At 36.5% G+C, this 15,589-nt stretch overlaps 1 protein-coding gene across 1 annotated transcript in view; it reads left to right on the top strand.

The window, feature by feature from the left end:
• The window catches only part of FUNDC1 (FUN14 domain containing 1), a 54,792-nt gene extending 41,884 nt beyond the window's left edge, over positions 1-12,908 (top strand). Inside the window, exons 2-5 of the mRNA XM_009893294.1 lie at positions 1,743-1,899; positions 3,750-3,825; positions 10,582-10,710; positions 12,266-12,908. Of these exons, the coding sequence (XP_009891596.1) occupies positions 1,743-1,899; positions 3,750-3,825; positions 10,582-10,710; positions 12,266-12,343 (440 nt within the window). The 3' untranslated portion in view covers positions 12,344-12,908. The remainder of the gene's footprint in view (positions 1-1,742; positions 1,900-3,749; positions 3,826-10,581; positions 10,711-12,265) is intronic.
• Positions 12,909-15,589: the final 2,681 nt, after the last annotated feature.

Genomic DNA, 15,589 nt, shown 5'->3' with positions numbered 1-15,589 from the left:
AACGGGGAGCGTTTTCCCCCGCCTCCCCCTTCTCCCCATCTTCTAACGTGCAGGTCTTTTTAAGTGCGTTGGTATGGCCTGATGGTATAACACCTTTTTGCACAGGCAGTCTTGTATGCGTGAAGAGTATGCACATTATCCTGCAAGGAAATTTTTTTTTTTTTTTTTAAATCAACAGAAAATGCTCTAGCATTGGTTCCCCCCCCCCCCCATGTGTTATGCTCCTGTGAATTTTTATTTGAATAATATTAATTTAGGAGCAGAGCTAATGGAACTAATGATCTATGATGGTGGGTTTGTTTTCTTCCCCACTTGAAGAAGTTAAACGTTTTGTACTCGATACCTCAAAGTTGGAAAGAAAGAAGATTCAATAACAACTTCTTAATATTATGGGTCTTGCTGTTTATGTTTTGGTACTCAAGAACACCTAGGTGATAATAAAGGAAAAGAATTCATACCTACACCTGTGTTTCTTACATTCTCTAACCTTTTACGCTTACTTTTAGTAAGACAAAAAAATATTGCTGACATTCTTAAGCGAATGTTTATGTCTATAGTATTTCTTTGTAATTCTAGGTAGTAATTTAATTTCTCTTCATCTCTGGAATGTCCCAGCATCATTGCTGAGCTTATACTTCACCTTAAATATTTTTAACTGAAGTGGACTTTAATTTATGTATGTATGTCCATAGAACTATGTTATGCTTTTAAAATATTTTTTTTTTAAAAAAGACAACCATCTCTTCGCTTTGTTTGAGTGTCTGTAGTATTTAGGATCTCTAATTTGAAGTTGTAGGAGGCCTATTTTTAAAACATTGACAGAATTGCACTGCAAGTATGAAACTTAATTGAAATCCCAGCTTCGTCTATTTCATCTGTTGTGGAAAAGGAACAGAAGTGTCTGTTCTTGGCTTATTGTTAGCGTATAGTAACATCTAGCCCTCTGAGGAAAACACGAGGCCAGAAGTTCTCAATCTTTCAAAGTTTTGGTCTATCCAGAAAAGACATGTCTGTTTTCTCTAACGTTAGGTGTGTTTCATGTTGCTTAACATCATAAAAGCAATTGTGGTAGGTCAGATGAAAGCCCCGCATACTGTGTCTGAAAGCCATCAGCTGCAGGATGAGCTAAGAAAGATTTCGCAGGGTAAGAATGTACTGATACTTTCTCAGAGCGTTTTTAATGATTTTCAGCCCAGGACCTCATTAGCCATGGTTGTTGTCTTTGTGTCTGACAGCCCTTGGTGTTTTTTTTTTTTTTTCCCCTTTTAATTTGTTATGTTGTTATTTGGAGTCCACATCAGCTTTTGATATCTACAGCATCCTGCAGTGAGCTGTTCCACAGATTAACTGAGGCTGCTGGCGGGTGGGGGGGCGAAGGAGAGAAGAGGAGAGGAGGACTTCCTTTTTTTGTGTTGAACCAGCTACCTGCTAGTTTCAGCTGATACTTCTTGGTTCTTGTACTTGAACAGGTAGGAGATTCCTGCACCTTTCTGTGCCAGTCATGGATCTTATAGGTTATACCTTCTCTATTGTCGTCTTTTCCTTACCTTGAATACTACAGCATATCTCAAAATCGTGAGCTGTTTGACCATAGGTAGCCTGTATGTTGCAATTTAAACCATTGGGTTAGCCAGTTAATACCAGAAATGGTTCTGTTAACATTTGGGGGTTTTACAGAGATTGTTAAATTTACTGCATAACTGAGAAAATCACTTTTTTCTTTTTTTTTTTTTCTTTTTAAGAACATGAAAGTGACGATGATTCCTATGAAGTGTTGGATTTAACAGAGTATGCACGGCGTCACCATTGGTGGAATCGTGTGTTTGGCCGGAATTCAGGACCAATTGTAGAAAAATATTCCGTAGCTACCCAGATTGTGATGGGCGGCGTGACTGGCTGGTGAGCGAGCATCACTTTTCATAACTGTGCTAGACATTTTACTGTGTTAGAAGACCCCTTTCCAAGGCTATTTGAAGCAGATGCATTTATCTTCTCTTCTGTTATCATTGATTAAGACTATTCATGTGTGAACAATTTCTTAACTCATTACTCTGACTCATCATTCTGAAGTGTTTTGTAGTATTGGTAAAACACCAGTTATCTAAAGGAACGCATACCAGTAACTGTGAAAAGGAGTTGGGGAAGTGTCAGAACTCGAAAAGTACAAGGAATAAATGGAAAATTACTGTATTTTGTACTTTTGTATGGGAAAGCATATTTCCTTACTAGTATAGATTGAGAAACCCAGTTATGATATTATGGCTAAGACATTTTAAAGGTAAAAGAAATAAAGAAAAAAAAAATGTGTGGCAGAATATACTTCTAATTAAGAGCCCCGTTTTATAGAGAATCTTCTCCCTGTAAATTCAGCTGGACCCATTTTGAAGAAATTAACAATCTGCTTTCATGCTAACTGAAGAGAGATACCACAGCATGGTCATGCTAAAATAACTCATAGTGAAAGCTAGACAGTAAAGATGAGAACTTAAACTGGAAAATGCGGCCACAGTCTTAGCAGCTATGTCAAGGTATTTGTTATTGCTCAAAGGCATTTAAATGGTACTTGTCTATTCCAGTATTCTAAAAAAATTAAGTTCAGTGGAAAACAACATTATGATAGCACAGTAGTTTTAAAACAGAATTATACAAGATTTGGAAGATGAAGTAGACTAAAAACAAAATTGCTGTGTCCAGGCTCAGTACAGCTTTGAGGAGCGTAGGCTTAGCTTTCAGTCTGTTTTTTTTTTTTTTTTTATTTTATTTGCCTCTATAGTCTTAAAATTGTTTTTAGGGAATAGTTCATCTGGCATTCATAAAAACTGGCTTATTGAAAGATCTGGAAACTGCATATTTCAGTATCTGTAGATGTATGTGCCTCTGTGTGTGTATTCATGTATATAAATATGAATTCACTATTCATATGCAGGGGGGAAAAAAATTCCCCTCTGTTTGTGGGCTGGCAGGGGGCGGGTCAGACACCAGCAGAGTGCCCCAGAGAAGTTACGGAACCATCAGCCTTGGAAACATTCAACGCTGGTCTGAGCTAGGACCCTGAGCAACCTGATCTAGCCTAGAGATTGGATCAGACTTAGCAGCTGGCCCACTTTTGGGAAGGCAGCTTGACTGGATGACCTCCACAGATCCTTTCCTGCCTGAACTATTCTATGATATTGATATCTGTGCTGTTCTCTGTTTGACGTGGGAGTGTTTGGAGACTGTGAACAAGATAATTAATTTTCTGGTTGCCTTGATCCATTAAAAATAGACTAAGGCCATGTCTCAGTGGAATGGCCCCACCAATTTTAACTCTTGTGGTAGGGATTTAACTTCTTTTTACCTGAGATATTTAAGTTATGGGTTGTGTAGTTAATATAAATGATGGTATGATACATTTACCTTCCATTTGGGAACAGTTATAATAGCTTGTGCTTTATTACCGTGCTACATTTAATAGCAGCATACAGCTTTTGTGTATACACAAGGTCTGGAGATCTCAAGCTTGCTTTAAAGGGGCCATCAGACAGCCATGAACTAGCAACTGTTACTCGTGTTGTCTTGTGTTAGACATTATTAATTATATATTGTTTATATTAAATATTCTGATTTTTAAATTTAAAAAAGTGAAATGATACATTTGCTTTGTTAAATGAAAAAATAGTTATAGTTGTAGTTGGGGAATTTCTGAGCGTGGCATTGTTCAGCAGACAACTTCATTGGACTGGGTTTTTCTTTTGTTTTGTTCTCCTAAGGTGTGCGGGATTTTTGTTCCAGAAAGTCGGAAAGCTTGCAGCAACTGCAGTAGGTGGTGGCTTTCTTCTGCTTCAAGTATGTAGCATTTCATGCTTTATAAGTTGGCAAATGTTATTTATTAAACAATAGGAAAAACACAGCTGTTGGGTAAAAATTAATTAGGAAGGCTTCTTATCTACTTCATCTTTTTAGTCTTATCAGTCCAAAACTTACTTTTCAGCTGGAATATTGTGTATAAACGAGACATTTCTAAAAATTGGTGGTAAATCAGAATCTACTGTATCCCGTAATATAGTTTGTAGTAAGCCAAAAGAAACCTCCGTGCAGAAACTGGGATGCTGTATGTGATTCAGTACTGCCAGATTGGAGGAACTGCCTGTAGAGCTATGGTTAGGGAGATCAAGGAATTTAAGCTGCATTTTCTTAAACAGGTTTGAGAATTTTATCAGTGCTTTAGAAGAAGTAGGCTTCTTTGGCAGTTGCTTGCTCTGGTCCCATTATGAAGCCACGTTTTTCTCTTTTCTTCCAATGCTGTATTTACTAGTTATATCTGTTAAACCTCTGAAGCGTTGCTGATTTCTGATAGCTTCATTGCATTCCTCTTCAATTGGATTTCAAGCTCAAAATTTTTTAATGATGTTATCAGGCATGCCCATTTTACATTTTTCATCAGATATTGTTGTTGAGGGAGGGCGTATTTCCAAAAAGCCTTGACATTAGATGACAGAACTTTAAGTGAAGAAGAATTTCACATATCCTTCTGTAAGATGCCAAGTAATTCTTAATTTTTTTGCTGGCATTTTTCATGTCGTAATACCTGTGAGCTTGTCATTTTTCCTCAAATCATTCTAGAGGAAATAGACTGGTGCCTGCTTAGGTTCAATAACAATTTTTTGAGACAGGATGTTAAAAATAAATTCTTTCCAACATCACCTTGGAGGATTTCTGCAAGACATATCCCACTTTCAGTTATTCCTTTGATTGTAATGGCTGTTGTAGTCAACCGTTCATCAGAAAGGCTTGTGTAGTACCTCTGCTGCTGTGTAATGCATCAAAATGTCACAGTTGTGTGAAGTACTCTTACTTCATTCATGATCATGGTCTCTGCTGTTTTGGGGGTTGGATTTGGGTTTTTTTTTTAAACCCCATGCTAAACATATAACTGAACTGCAGCGCTCTATGTGAGAATGTATGCTCTTGGAAGTATTTGGTTTAAGTTGTTTTCAACAAATATAAAGTGTATTTCATTTTGAATTACTCAAAAGCAAGCATCAACAATAACGTAAAAGGTCAAAGAGAAATAGTTTTGATAGGAAGCTTTGCAGTATTAGCATTCATTTGACTTTACCGTTGTACATTGATGACTTCTTTAAGTCTCCTAGAAATCAGTGGTTATTGGGCTTGTCCCTAAACATAGGGATGGATTTTACAAGGGTGTTGAATCTGAAATGGTTTAGAATCATCCAACTGTAAATTTTTGGCAAAATGTGCTATGCCAGCAAATGAATCAATTTGATGGAGTACTCTGGACTTCATTAGTCCATAATGTGTCTTTCTGGATCATGAGGGAAGCATTAAATCTTTTTATATACACATACATATACACGCAGTGGATCTTGAAGTACTTGTCATCCTTTTCATCTAGTTGACTTAAAGATCTGAATCTCTCTTCCTGTGTGCCTTTGGTCTTAATTCTTTTAATGACAATTTTTATCTAAATGTGACGGAAGAGCCTACAGAGAGGCCTGGCATCCAGGGGTAGCAGGCAGAATGTTGCCTGCAGGTGCCTTCATTAGTACTTCTGATTACAGGAAGCTGAAAAGCCAAAACCTAAGACCTATAGACAAAGGAAAATAGAAATTGCTTAAAACACATAATTTGTGCAGTATTTTTGCTTGTTGAGTTGTGAAGCTTTGGGAGCTTTTCCTGTACATCAAATAGATTTGCTGTGTGTTTGAGTGTCTGATTTCTTAGTTGATCTCGTTTACAGTGTATCTGAAAAGGAATATTATCCAAGAGGAAAAATGAGTTGCATATTTTGATTGAGTTGTCTATATCTTTAATTAAGTAAGACCAGATTCTCTTGGAAGGGAATGAAGTAAATGCCTTGGTCTTTCATTTTAATTCAAAACGTTTTGCATTTTAAAGCTGAGTCATAAATTCTATAGTGTAATTACATTTCTGTAGTCTTTAATTTTTTCATTTAAAGATCACACATCGTGATTTTAATTTCCCTATGAATACATGTTCAGCGCTTCCCCTGAGTGGGCAGAGGAGCGCTTCAGCACATGACTAGAAACTTCCTTTTTATCTGTCAATTTCTCTGAAGTTGCAGATGTCATTTCAACTGCTGATTGCAATATTGACGTTGTAATTACCTGCTAAAAAAGAACTACTACAGAAGGCAAGATTCTTGGCTAAAGCCCATTCAGTGAAACATTTCAGTCCTGAAATTAAAAAAATGCATTATCTCTTCAGCACGTAAAGACTCCAACTCAAGAAATCTAGTAGGAAACTGAAAGCAATTAGTTTTTGGAGTGTCAGTTTGTACAAGCAACAAAAAAGATTTTTCACATCTTTGTAAATGATCTAGTTTTTCAGTCTTAATACAGATTAAGCGAAAAGTAGTCTGAGGAAGAGAATAAAAATGGCATTAAGGAATTTGAGTAGTTTTCAAAATTAAGATCTAGCATCACATCGTTGTGCTGGGTATTTCAACAGCTTCATTTGATCAATTAACTATCTTTTTTTATTGAAATAGATGTAGTTCTTCAAATATGCTGGTATAAGACCAATACCTATGAACTACATTAAGGAAAATATAATTCATTTCTCAAGCAAGTAAGGGATTTTCCTTGTATAACTTCTAGCTTATACAGCACGGTTTAGTGAAATCCTGAAGATTAGGGAAGTATGAACTCATGTGGTTCTGCTATAATTAATTGGTTAAAACCAAATGTTCTTAATGAGCACCCATTCTCTCGGTGTTTTTAAACTCCTGTATCCTTAATAGTGGTTTCATCACTTTTTGCTCTGCAGTCAACATGCAAATTGAAGTTTTTTCCAATGTGTGTTCGCTATTATTTAATCATAAAATTGTATTTTTATTCAGTTACTTGTGCTTTCACTAATATATTTTGCCTCATTACATTAATATGCCATTGATCAGTTCAGTTCTTCATTAAGTTATTTTCTAACTTAAGAAAAGTTTAGAACTAACTTTGAAAACAACACAAGAAGCAAAATAAACTCTAAGATGTCCTTGGCTATATATTGTACAGGGGTTTGTTGATACCATGCCATGATGATGACGTGGCATCCCAGTGAAGTAGGGAGAGAACAATATGCTTCTGGGGGTGGGGACTTAATAAGAAAGAGTTGTATTCAGTTTTGCATTGAATATCCCGCTTCACAGTTGATGTCTGCAGACTTTGAGGGAACATTCAGTGGAACAGCCAAAGCAAATGGTAGTTGGAAGTTAGCCTTTTAAAGAAATACCGTATTTCTGGCAGGTTTTGACATGACATGGAGGGGTATCATTTCTCTGCCTTTGTAAATTGGAGTAGTGTTTCACTGGTTACAGTGGAGCTGTGCCAGCAGATGGTGGCTGAAGATACAGCCTCCGCAGTTTTAACTCTTAAAAAAAAAAAGTTGTATCATTTCTCAGTCCTTACCTGTATATTGAAGTTAGAGACTTAACAGATCTGTTCTGGAAACTGGGCGAGTGTGATGGGGATTGATACCTATCTATATATCAGAAAATACCTAAAAGTATATACGGCTTCTGTATGCTGCACAAGCAGCAGAGCACCGGGAGCTTACATGTACTTTCTGGGCTTGGTTGGGCTTTTTTAGTATGAGAGATTTTGTCTTCAAGGAAATTGAAATTCTTTTATCCCATCTTGCCATGTGATTTTTTTTTGCTCGTAGATGTTTTTGTTCATTACACTTAATAATGTTTCACAATAACAAAGTACTTGCCTGCCTCTCTAGTATCACCCGCAAAATGCTGTCTTCCCTTTAGATCTCTATTTTCTTTGATTAGCATAGAGAAAGAGGCACATATATTTAGTGTTCCTGAATTGATAGATTTTTTCAATTCCCTTTTTGGAAAAAATCCATTATTTTTTCAACAGTTCTGGAAGATCTTGAACAAAAATAAATTTTGCTAATGTGATATATGAGAAAGAGATATGTATATAATATATATTATTACATTGTCATATATTCCTGTATATATAGATATATACACACACACCCCCATATGGCTTTTTTAAGAAGATATAGGTATCTCTATGTATAGACCTATGTGACTATATATAGTATGGAACTGATAATGGAATATTATTATTTTAGTTTCTTGGTTATTGTAGGGGCTGGGTTTAAAAATGCTAATGATCTTTAAGAATTTGTGTTTATGTAAATGTACTGTTGTAAGCAAATGGGGGTTTTTTATGATGTATTAGGGTCTAAAAACTGAAGTCTGTCTCACCAACATTTGAGTTCAGTGGGATTATTTCTGCGCTTACATACAAAGTTATGTAATTAGTAGGACTGCAGACAAAGTAGGTATAACACAGGCTCTGACTATCACTGCAGTGAAGTACAGTTGGTTTTTTTTTTTCTTCAGTTATAAATTTTATATTCAAAACATTGTCCTCTGTTGCTTCTTTCATAGATGCATACAAACACTCAAAAGCAGAACTTAAGATCTCTGCTACGAAGTTCAGGGAGAAAAGTAGTATAATTTTTGTTGTGTAAACTGGAGTTTTGATACAAATGGAAATTGTACCTACTGGAGAGCTAAACAGAACTTAACTAAAAATTTCTGCCTCGTCTTTGTACTGTATGGATAACTGAGCTAATTAAACTAGTCTTGATTAAATGTTTCTTTTGAAGTCCATTTACTTATTTTTATTTTTACAGACAAGTAAATATATTAGCATTTCTTACATTGTGTTGGACTAGGTAGGTCAGTCCATGTTTAGTTTTCAGTTTTGTGAGTTAGAAGGCACCAATTCAATACTTGAGCCTTTCTGAAATTCTTGTGGTAACGTCAAATTCATGAAATAAAAATTGCCCCAGTGCTCAACTTTTTTTTTTTTTTTGTCCTGGTATGTCATCCAGTGACTGGATGTGCAACCATTACAGCTTTAAAACTGGTTTCATGTTTTCATACTGTACAGACAGTCCTTAACTAGTGACCCCTGCCTGACACTACTGCCTATGTGGATAAATGGTTTTACAATAGACAGGAAAGGTCAATGAATTTGGTACATTCTGAGGTATGAAGTAAAGAAGAGTATAATATTTAATAGGTTCATTTTGCATTTGTCCAGTGAATTGTTTTTTTAAACCACGTGCAAAGATGGAAACTGGAGTTGACTTTCTTACAGAGGTGGTCTTTTAGGAGCTCTGTTCTGAATTCGGACAATCTGTCTGACACTTGTTTCATTTTAGGTTTTATTTCAGGATCATGAAATTCTAATCTGGGGTGAAATATGTTGCTTAATTATTATGGCTGTTGTAAAACAAGCTAGATGATCTAATTTTAGTTATTTGGTAGAAAGAACTATGTGAAAGTCAAAATTCCATGCCTGTAAGCTATGTGAAACACTTCTTTTTATGCCAAAACTTTTAAATTGTATGTTTAACTATCTGTTCCACAAAAGTTCATTATCTGTGGCTGTTAGTTACCAAGTATAGTCTTTGCATAGAATGCTGTTATATAGGTTACATTAATTTGCCAAACATGACCGTAAGAAGGACCTGAGACCTCTTCATAAAGAGTGTTTTGTGTAACAGTAATGGACCTGTAAAGTTAGTGGTCTATATCTATTTGTCTTAGCAGTTAAAATAATCCTTAGTTTTGATTTTTTTTCCTCTCATTTTTCCAACTAATGAACTGTTTAACTGTTCTCTGGAGCATGCAGTAATTGCCTCTTTTTTATTTTTTTTTAAGCTATGATCTTAGGAATCTTAGGATCTTAGGAATATGTATTTCTTTTGTGAATCATCTTAAGGAAATTGGTGGGACTGTCAGTGTTGGTCAAGTAACAAACATCTTTTATCCATTATCAAATCTTAGTAAGAGAAGTAAGGCAGATGGTTGGGATGATGGTTAAATGTGCTAAAAATCTCATGGATTTTGTTTAAGCATTTTGGTAGTTTGAGTGTACATTGATATGAACAATCCCCCAAAACTTACCCTTTTTGCTGATGTTACAGAACTTCTGCTGTACGTAGGCCATGCTATTTTTCTACTTACTGGCTTTGTTTTGTAGAAAGTATGAGAATTCTCTTGTATTGAATACTTTTTTTTGTTGTACAATTTAAATGAGGTAGGATAAAATAATAGTTTTCAGTATTTCTAAGGATGATTCTGATTAGCCCCAGATAATCTGTCACAATTCGGAATTCCACATTTCTGAAAGAAGCTGAAATGAAACAATTTTTTCATTGTTGTCCTATCAACATGCTTTTCTCTTTATTGTAACTTTACGTGTAAGAAAAGGAAATGCTGAAGCAAAAACATAGTTATTTAAAGCTTTTATAACTAAAGAACAGAGAACTGGTAAAATTAACAAGAGTCTGCTGAGCTTTATTGTTGCCTGTTCTAATTTGAACTGCTGTTACTGTGGAAAATATTAGTGTTTGAAGCAGAGTAGAGCTGTAATTGTAATAGTGTCTTTCCCTGTATCTGTAATTAAAAAAAACCAACAACAACAAAAAAAACCCCAAACCAAAAACAATTTTGTAGGCACTAATATACTTTATTTTGACTCACGAAATGTTAACTACAACTGTACTAAATACCCTTTATTTTCCTAGATTGCTAGTCATAGTGGATATGTACAAGTTGACTGGAAGAGAGTTGAAAAAGATGTAAACAAAGCAAAAAAACAGTTAAAAAAGCGTGCAAATAAGGCAGCACCTGAAATCAATACTCTAATTGAAGAGGTAAGTCTAAGGTGATAAATTGTTTTCTACCAGCCAGATTTTCTTACCTTCCACTGCAGGTGATTCGTTGAAAATGCAGGTGAAAAACTGGAAGGTATCAGAAATGGTCTGGCTGTATACTTTGTTAAAAGTTATCAGATTGTACTCTCTTATTCTTTTAGCTTTCTATTTTGTTTGCTCTTAAAGATGACACACAAGGGTCAACGTTAATGCATTTCTACAGCTGATATGGCTTAGGGACTGCCATTGGCTTTGCCATTTAGTCTGCAGATTCTTGGCTAGTGAGAAAGCAGTAAGGTCATGACACGGTAAAAAGTTGAGGGTGTTGTGGTTAAAACATGGTAGCTACAAAGACAAAACCCAAATCTTCTTAGACTGCTGATAACACAATTACTTGGTTGGAAACGACTGACCTTTCTTTATGGAGAAAAGCTATAACCACTTTGTAACTAGAGTTGTGGTTTTTATCTCATTTTTATACAGTTTGAAGAATATCTGTCTTCAGAATCTGTCAGATAGTATGTTGAAAAGAGGTGGCCTGTGATACTGATCAGTGTCACTGAGGCTATTTCAGTCGGTCATTTGAAGACTTCATTTAGCCTGGTTTTGCATTCAAATTTCACACAGAGGATCTAAGTTTCTTTCTCAGTAACTGTGAATCCTGACTTGGAATATGTTGCAGACAGTGTAATAATAGCCACACCAACACTCTGTAATTAAGAGTTTTGATGTCTCACATTTAACCTGTATGGAGTTGCACATAGGGGATAAAAGTTACTTTAAATTTTAATGTGAAGTGGAAGTTCAAGAGAGATGGTTTTCTATCTGCTTCTGTACCCCAAATGGCTTAACCTGACCTTCTCCACTGCCCTGCAGAAATGGGTGGGACAGGATGGGGGTTTTGGTGGTTCCTTTTTTTTCCCTCCCAGATTATGTTACTTTCTTCTAATTGTGCACTAGTAGCCAATCTGAAGTGTTTTAAGTGGAGGATTTATGAAATGGCACATGTTTGATCTAACATGTATATACTCTGTGCTATTGCTTAATGAAATATTGTACACAGCTATCATACATGAGTGTTTTTTGTTGCATTAAGTTGTTAGGAAACTGGCTCATAATGGAGTGTACTGTCTGTCTTTTTCAATGATCTAGTATTCAAAAAAACAATTTTTTTTTAAAAAACCCGCTTTTTTCATGTAATTAAAATTGAAGTGATGGTAGTGCTTGTGCTTTTTGCCAGGGGAGTTTGTAAAATACCTGTCTTGTTTCAGTCAAAACAAGAGTGGTATTAGCATGAAATTGCTATGACAATTCCTCTGTATTTTGACTTTTAAAATGCAAACCGTATTTGCAATCTATTGGTAAAGACAGGTGAGAGTCAGTTTTCACTCCATTGGTGCCAGCAGTTGCCACCTAGCTTTATATCTTTTTAACCACGTTCCTTCCCCCCCTCCGTAATTTAGTATTCTCGTTTCCAGGCAATTGTGATAAGTATTAAATGTTACAATCAGACACAACTGATTCAGTTCTTTATGAATGTTATTGTTCTTCTCAGTCAACAGAATTTATCAAACAGAACATCGTGGTGTCCAGTGGATTTGTTGGAGGCTTTTTGTTAGGCCTGGCATCGTAAGGACCTGAACCGTCTCTCCCTGGTGGCATTCATGTCGGCAAAGAACAGTTGTGGTGACACGCGCTCTTAAAGCAGTGTGGATCACTGGGCCTTCCAGAACGGGACGAGTGGACTAGCTAGACGACTTGGAAGCGCTTACATTTCAGGCTTTTGCCTCTTGAAGCTTGGCAAAACTAGGATTTGCTGAAAAAAAACAACTGTGCAGTGTGCTCATTATAGCATTTCTGGGCAAAACTGGTTCATCTTCATCATGACTGTTTTTATCTATGACCTTTCAAGATTTAGCATTTTTAAAAATGTTATTCTTGGAATATAGATATGTAGTCATACTTTAAGAAAGCAAGCTCCATTCCTGTGTTTTCATTTAAATATTGTTTATTTTAAAAGTATTTTTCTTCATGCTGTAGTAAATAGTATCAATGACTACATAATGTATATGATATTGTAGTTTCAGCCTCATGGCTGTCCATGTTCTTTAGAAGTCACTGCAATAATCTATCAATCTGTAATACCTTTTTACAGAGTATTAAATAACAAAGAATCATGAGCTTATTAAAGGTGAAAATTAACTTTGACTCTGGCCTTTGTGTACATAGAAAATAAGAAAGTCTCATGTTTATAGCCCGCAGGCATCTGGTACAAATATTTGCTGAGATACTTGTGATACTTGTGTGCTAAGTAAATATATAAAGTTATTTTTCCCAGATGTGTGGACATGGGTAAACTCATTGATAAAACTAGTATGCAGATAATCAGCACAGACTCCACAGTGATCTGATGCTTAATTGTTTTGCACTCAGTAAACCACGGGGGTTGTTTCAGACTTCAGTAGTTGGTGAGGTGAAGAGATGAGGCTTCTGTCTGAGCACTGCAAAGAATGGTACTTTGTAGGGCTTGATAGAATGTCAGTGCAACGTGCCTGGAATGAGCTGAAGGCTGCTCTTGCAGTCTGTTTTAGCTGGAAATGATACTCGCTTTCATATTTACCTCTATTTCCATGATCTTCTCCCCAGCTTAGACATAATTATTTTTTTTTTACAGTTGTCACTGACTTTCTAGGGTGTTGGCTATGGAAAAATGAGGGTACAGGTTGGTTTCAGTTACCTATTGGGAGAGTGCCTATTCTGAAGTCTGGGAAAGCAAAGGGGACTTAATCTGCTCGATGTGTTTGCCTTTGACAGATCAAAGTGGGAAGCGGATTCTAAAGGAGATTGGAGGCATAACTGTGGATGGGATGGAAAATTTATTCTCCTGTAGGTTTTTAAGGTGGTTTTGGTAATCTGTTATGAGGTTATTCTAAAGAAGTTGAGAATCCAAACAAATGCATAATGTATTTTTCTGCATGTCAGACTTGTGAACCTTTTAGAAATTTCTGCCCAAGAAGTACTGTTCGCTCTGCCCTGATTTCTCTGGTTTTTACTGTAGCAGCAAGTTCATGTGAAATGGAGTCTCTCTCATGCAGGTTCTGTTGGCTTCTTGTTCACATGTCTGAACAGCATTGGCATCAGATGGATGGATGTGAACTTCGGATGTACAGGACATGGGATGAACATCCATCAGCTGGGCTGTACGTGAAAGGCCTTTGACATAGTAACTATGTATTGAGATTAGTGCATCTGTGGACTTGAGATGTGTGTTATATGTTGACTTCATATATGCATGCTTCTGGCCAAGGCGCGTTACAAAGCACGTCATGCATATCTGCAAGCTTTAAGGATTTAGTTAAGCTAAAGCCTGTTTAAGACTTTTGAAAATAAAATCTAACACACGCACACACACACCCCCTCCCCACCCCAAACCAACCCCCTGAAACCAAGTAACATAAATGGCCACAAATACCATGCTCACATCTAAGTATTTTGTTTTAAGGTGAGTATCTAAACACAATTGTTGCAGTTTATTGGAAGTGGGAAGCCCAAGGAGGAATGTGCGTGCTGGGTCATCTGGGATTTACGGAAAAATTAAGAAAAAGGAAAATGTTAAAATGTGGAAGTATCTTTTCCCAAGTGTTCAGTCCAAAGGATAATGGGAAGGTAACCTGTCAGCTCTTTTCTGCTGATGAAGCTAATAGACTTCTGGCATGTCAGAAGAGTTGCTGGAGCCAACTGATGTGAGTCACCCACCCTGACTGGAATTAACTCGGGCATTCTGAAGGTCTTTAGGAATGAAATGACCACCTCAGTAGCAAGAACCTGTAAACTTGTGTTTTTAAAAAGAGTCTACTCTGTGAAAGGGTTTCAAGAGAGCAGTTACGCCAAGGGAGGTTTAGATTGGGTATTAGGAAAAATTTCTTCACCGAAAGGGTTATCAAACATTGGAACAGGCTGCCCAGGGACGTGGTGCAGTCGCCATCCATGAAGGTATTAAAAAGATGTGTAGACGTGGTGCTGAAGAAACATGGTGTAGTGGTGGGTTTGCCCGTGTTAGGTTGATGGTTGGACTCAATGATCTTAAAGGTTCCTTCCAACCTAGACGATTCTATGAGTCTGTCTTTTAGTGTGTTTGCTAAAAAGGCTGCTCATGTGACCAAGGAATATACTTCATAGTTAAAAGCAGATTTAAAAAAAAAAAAACAAAACAAAACGAACCCAAAACCAAACAAAAATCCCAACTTAAACAGTAGTATGCAAGACTGACTTCTGCAGAGGAAAGTTGTTTGCTATTATTCTGTTGTCATTATCTGAGATTCTCGGTAAGGCAATGAATAAAGAACTGATTGAATTAAATATGAGGGGTTTATTATTTTTTTTTTAAGACTTTGGAATAAGAAGTGTAATGTTGTACATGTAAAACTGTCTAAGGGACAAAAAAAAGTACAGAGGAACGGTGAATACCGGTGGCTTGTATTAGGATTGGCCTTGCATAAATGCATTCAGACTTAAGAAGAACAACTGCTGGCACAGCAGTACTTGCTAAATTCTTTGATGCAATTCCTTATGTTGGTGAGGTAGAGAGGATGCCACCAGGAGCTACAGCTACAAGGGACAGGGTGAGGATGGAGTGGCAGACTTTGATAAACATGAAGTACCACAGCAAATAAATGCAGCTTTTCTTGCAAATACCTGAGGTTTTATATGTGTCAGCTCAGAACAGAGTCTTGTGTATCGCTGTACATAAGGGAATGCTCTGTAACGGTACAGTCAGAAAAATGAATGGGAATATTTAGAGTGGAAGGGAGCGCAGCAGAAATACGATGTTTCTCGTGCTAAGTTCTTCTCTACAGTGATTTCAAAGTTACTATTACCT

Source organism: Charadrius vociferus, unplaced genomic scaffold, assembly GCF_000708025.1.
Source record: "Charadrius vociferus isolate BGI_N301 unplaced genomic scaffold, ASM70802v2 scaffold209, whole genome shotgun sequence".
Taxonomy (NCBI): Eukaryota; Metazoa; Chordata; class Aves; order Charadriiformes; family Charadriidae; genus Charadrius; species Charadrius vociferus.
This window is presented reverse-complemented; position numbering and strand designations above follow the sequence as displayed.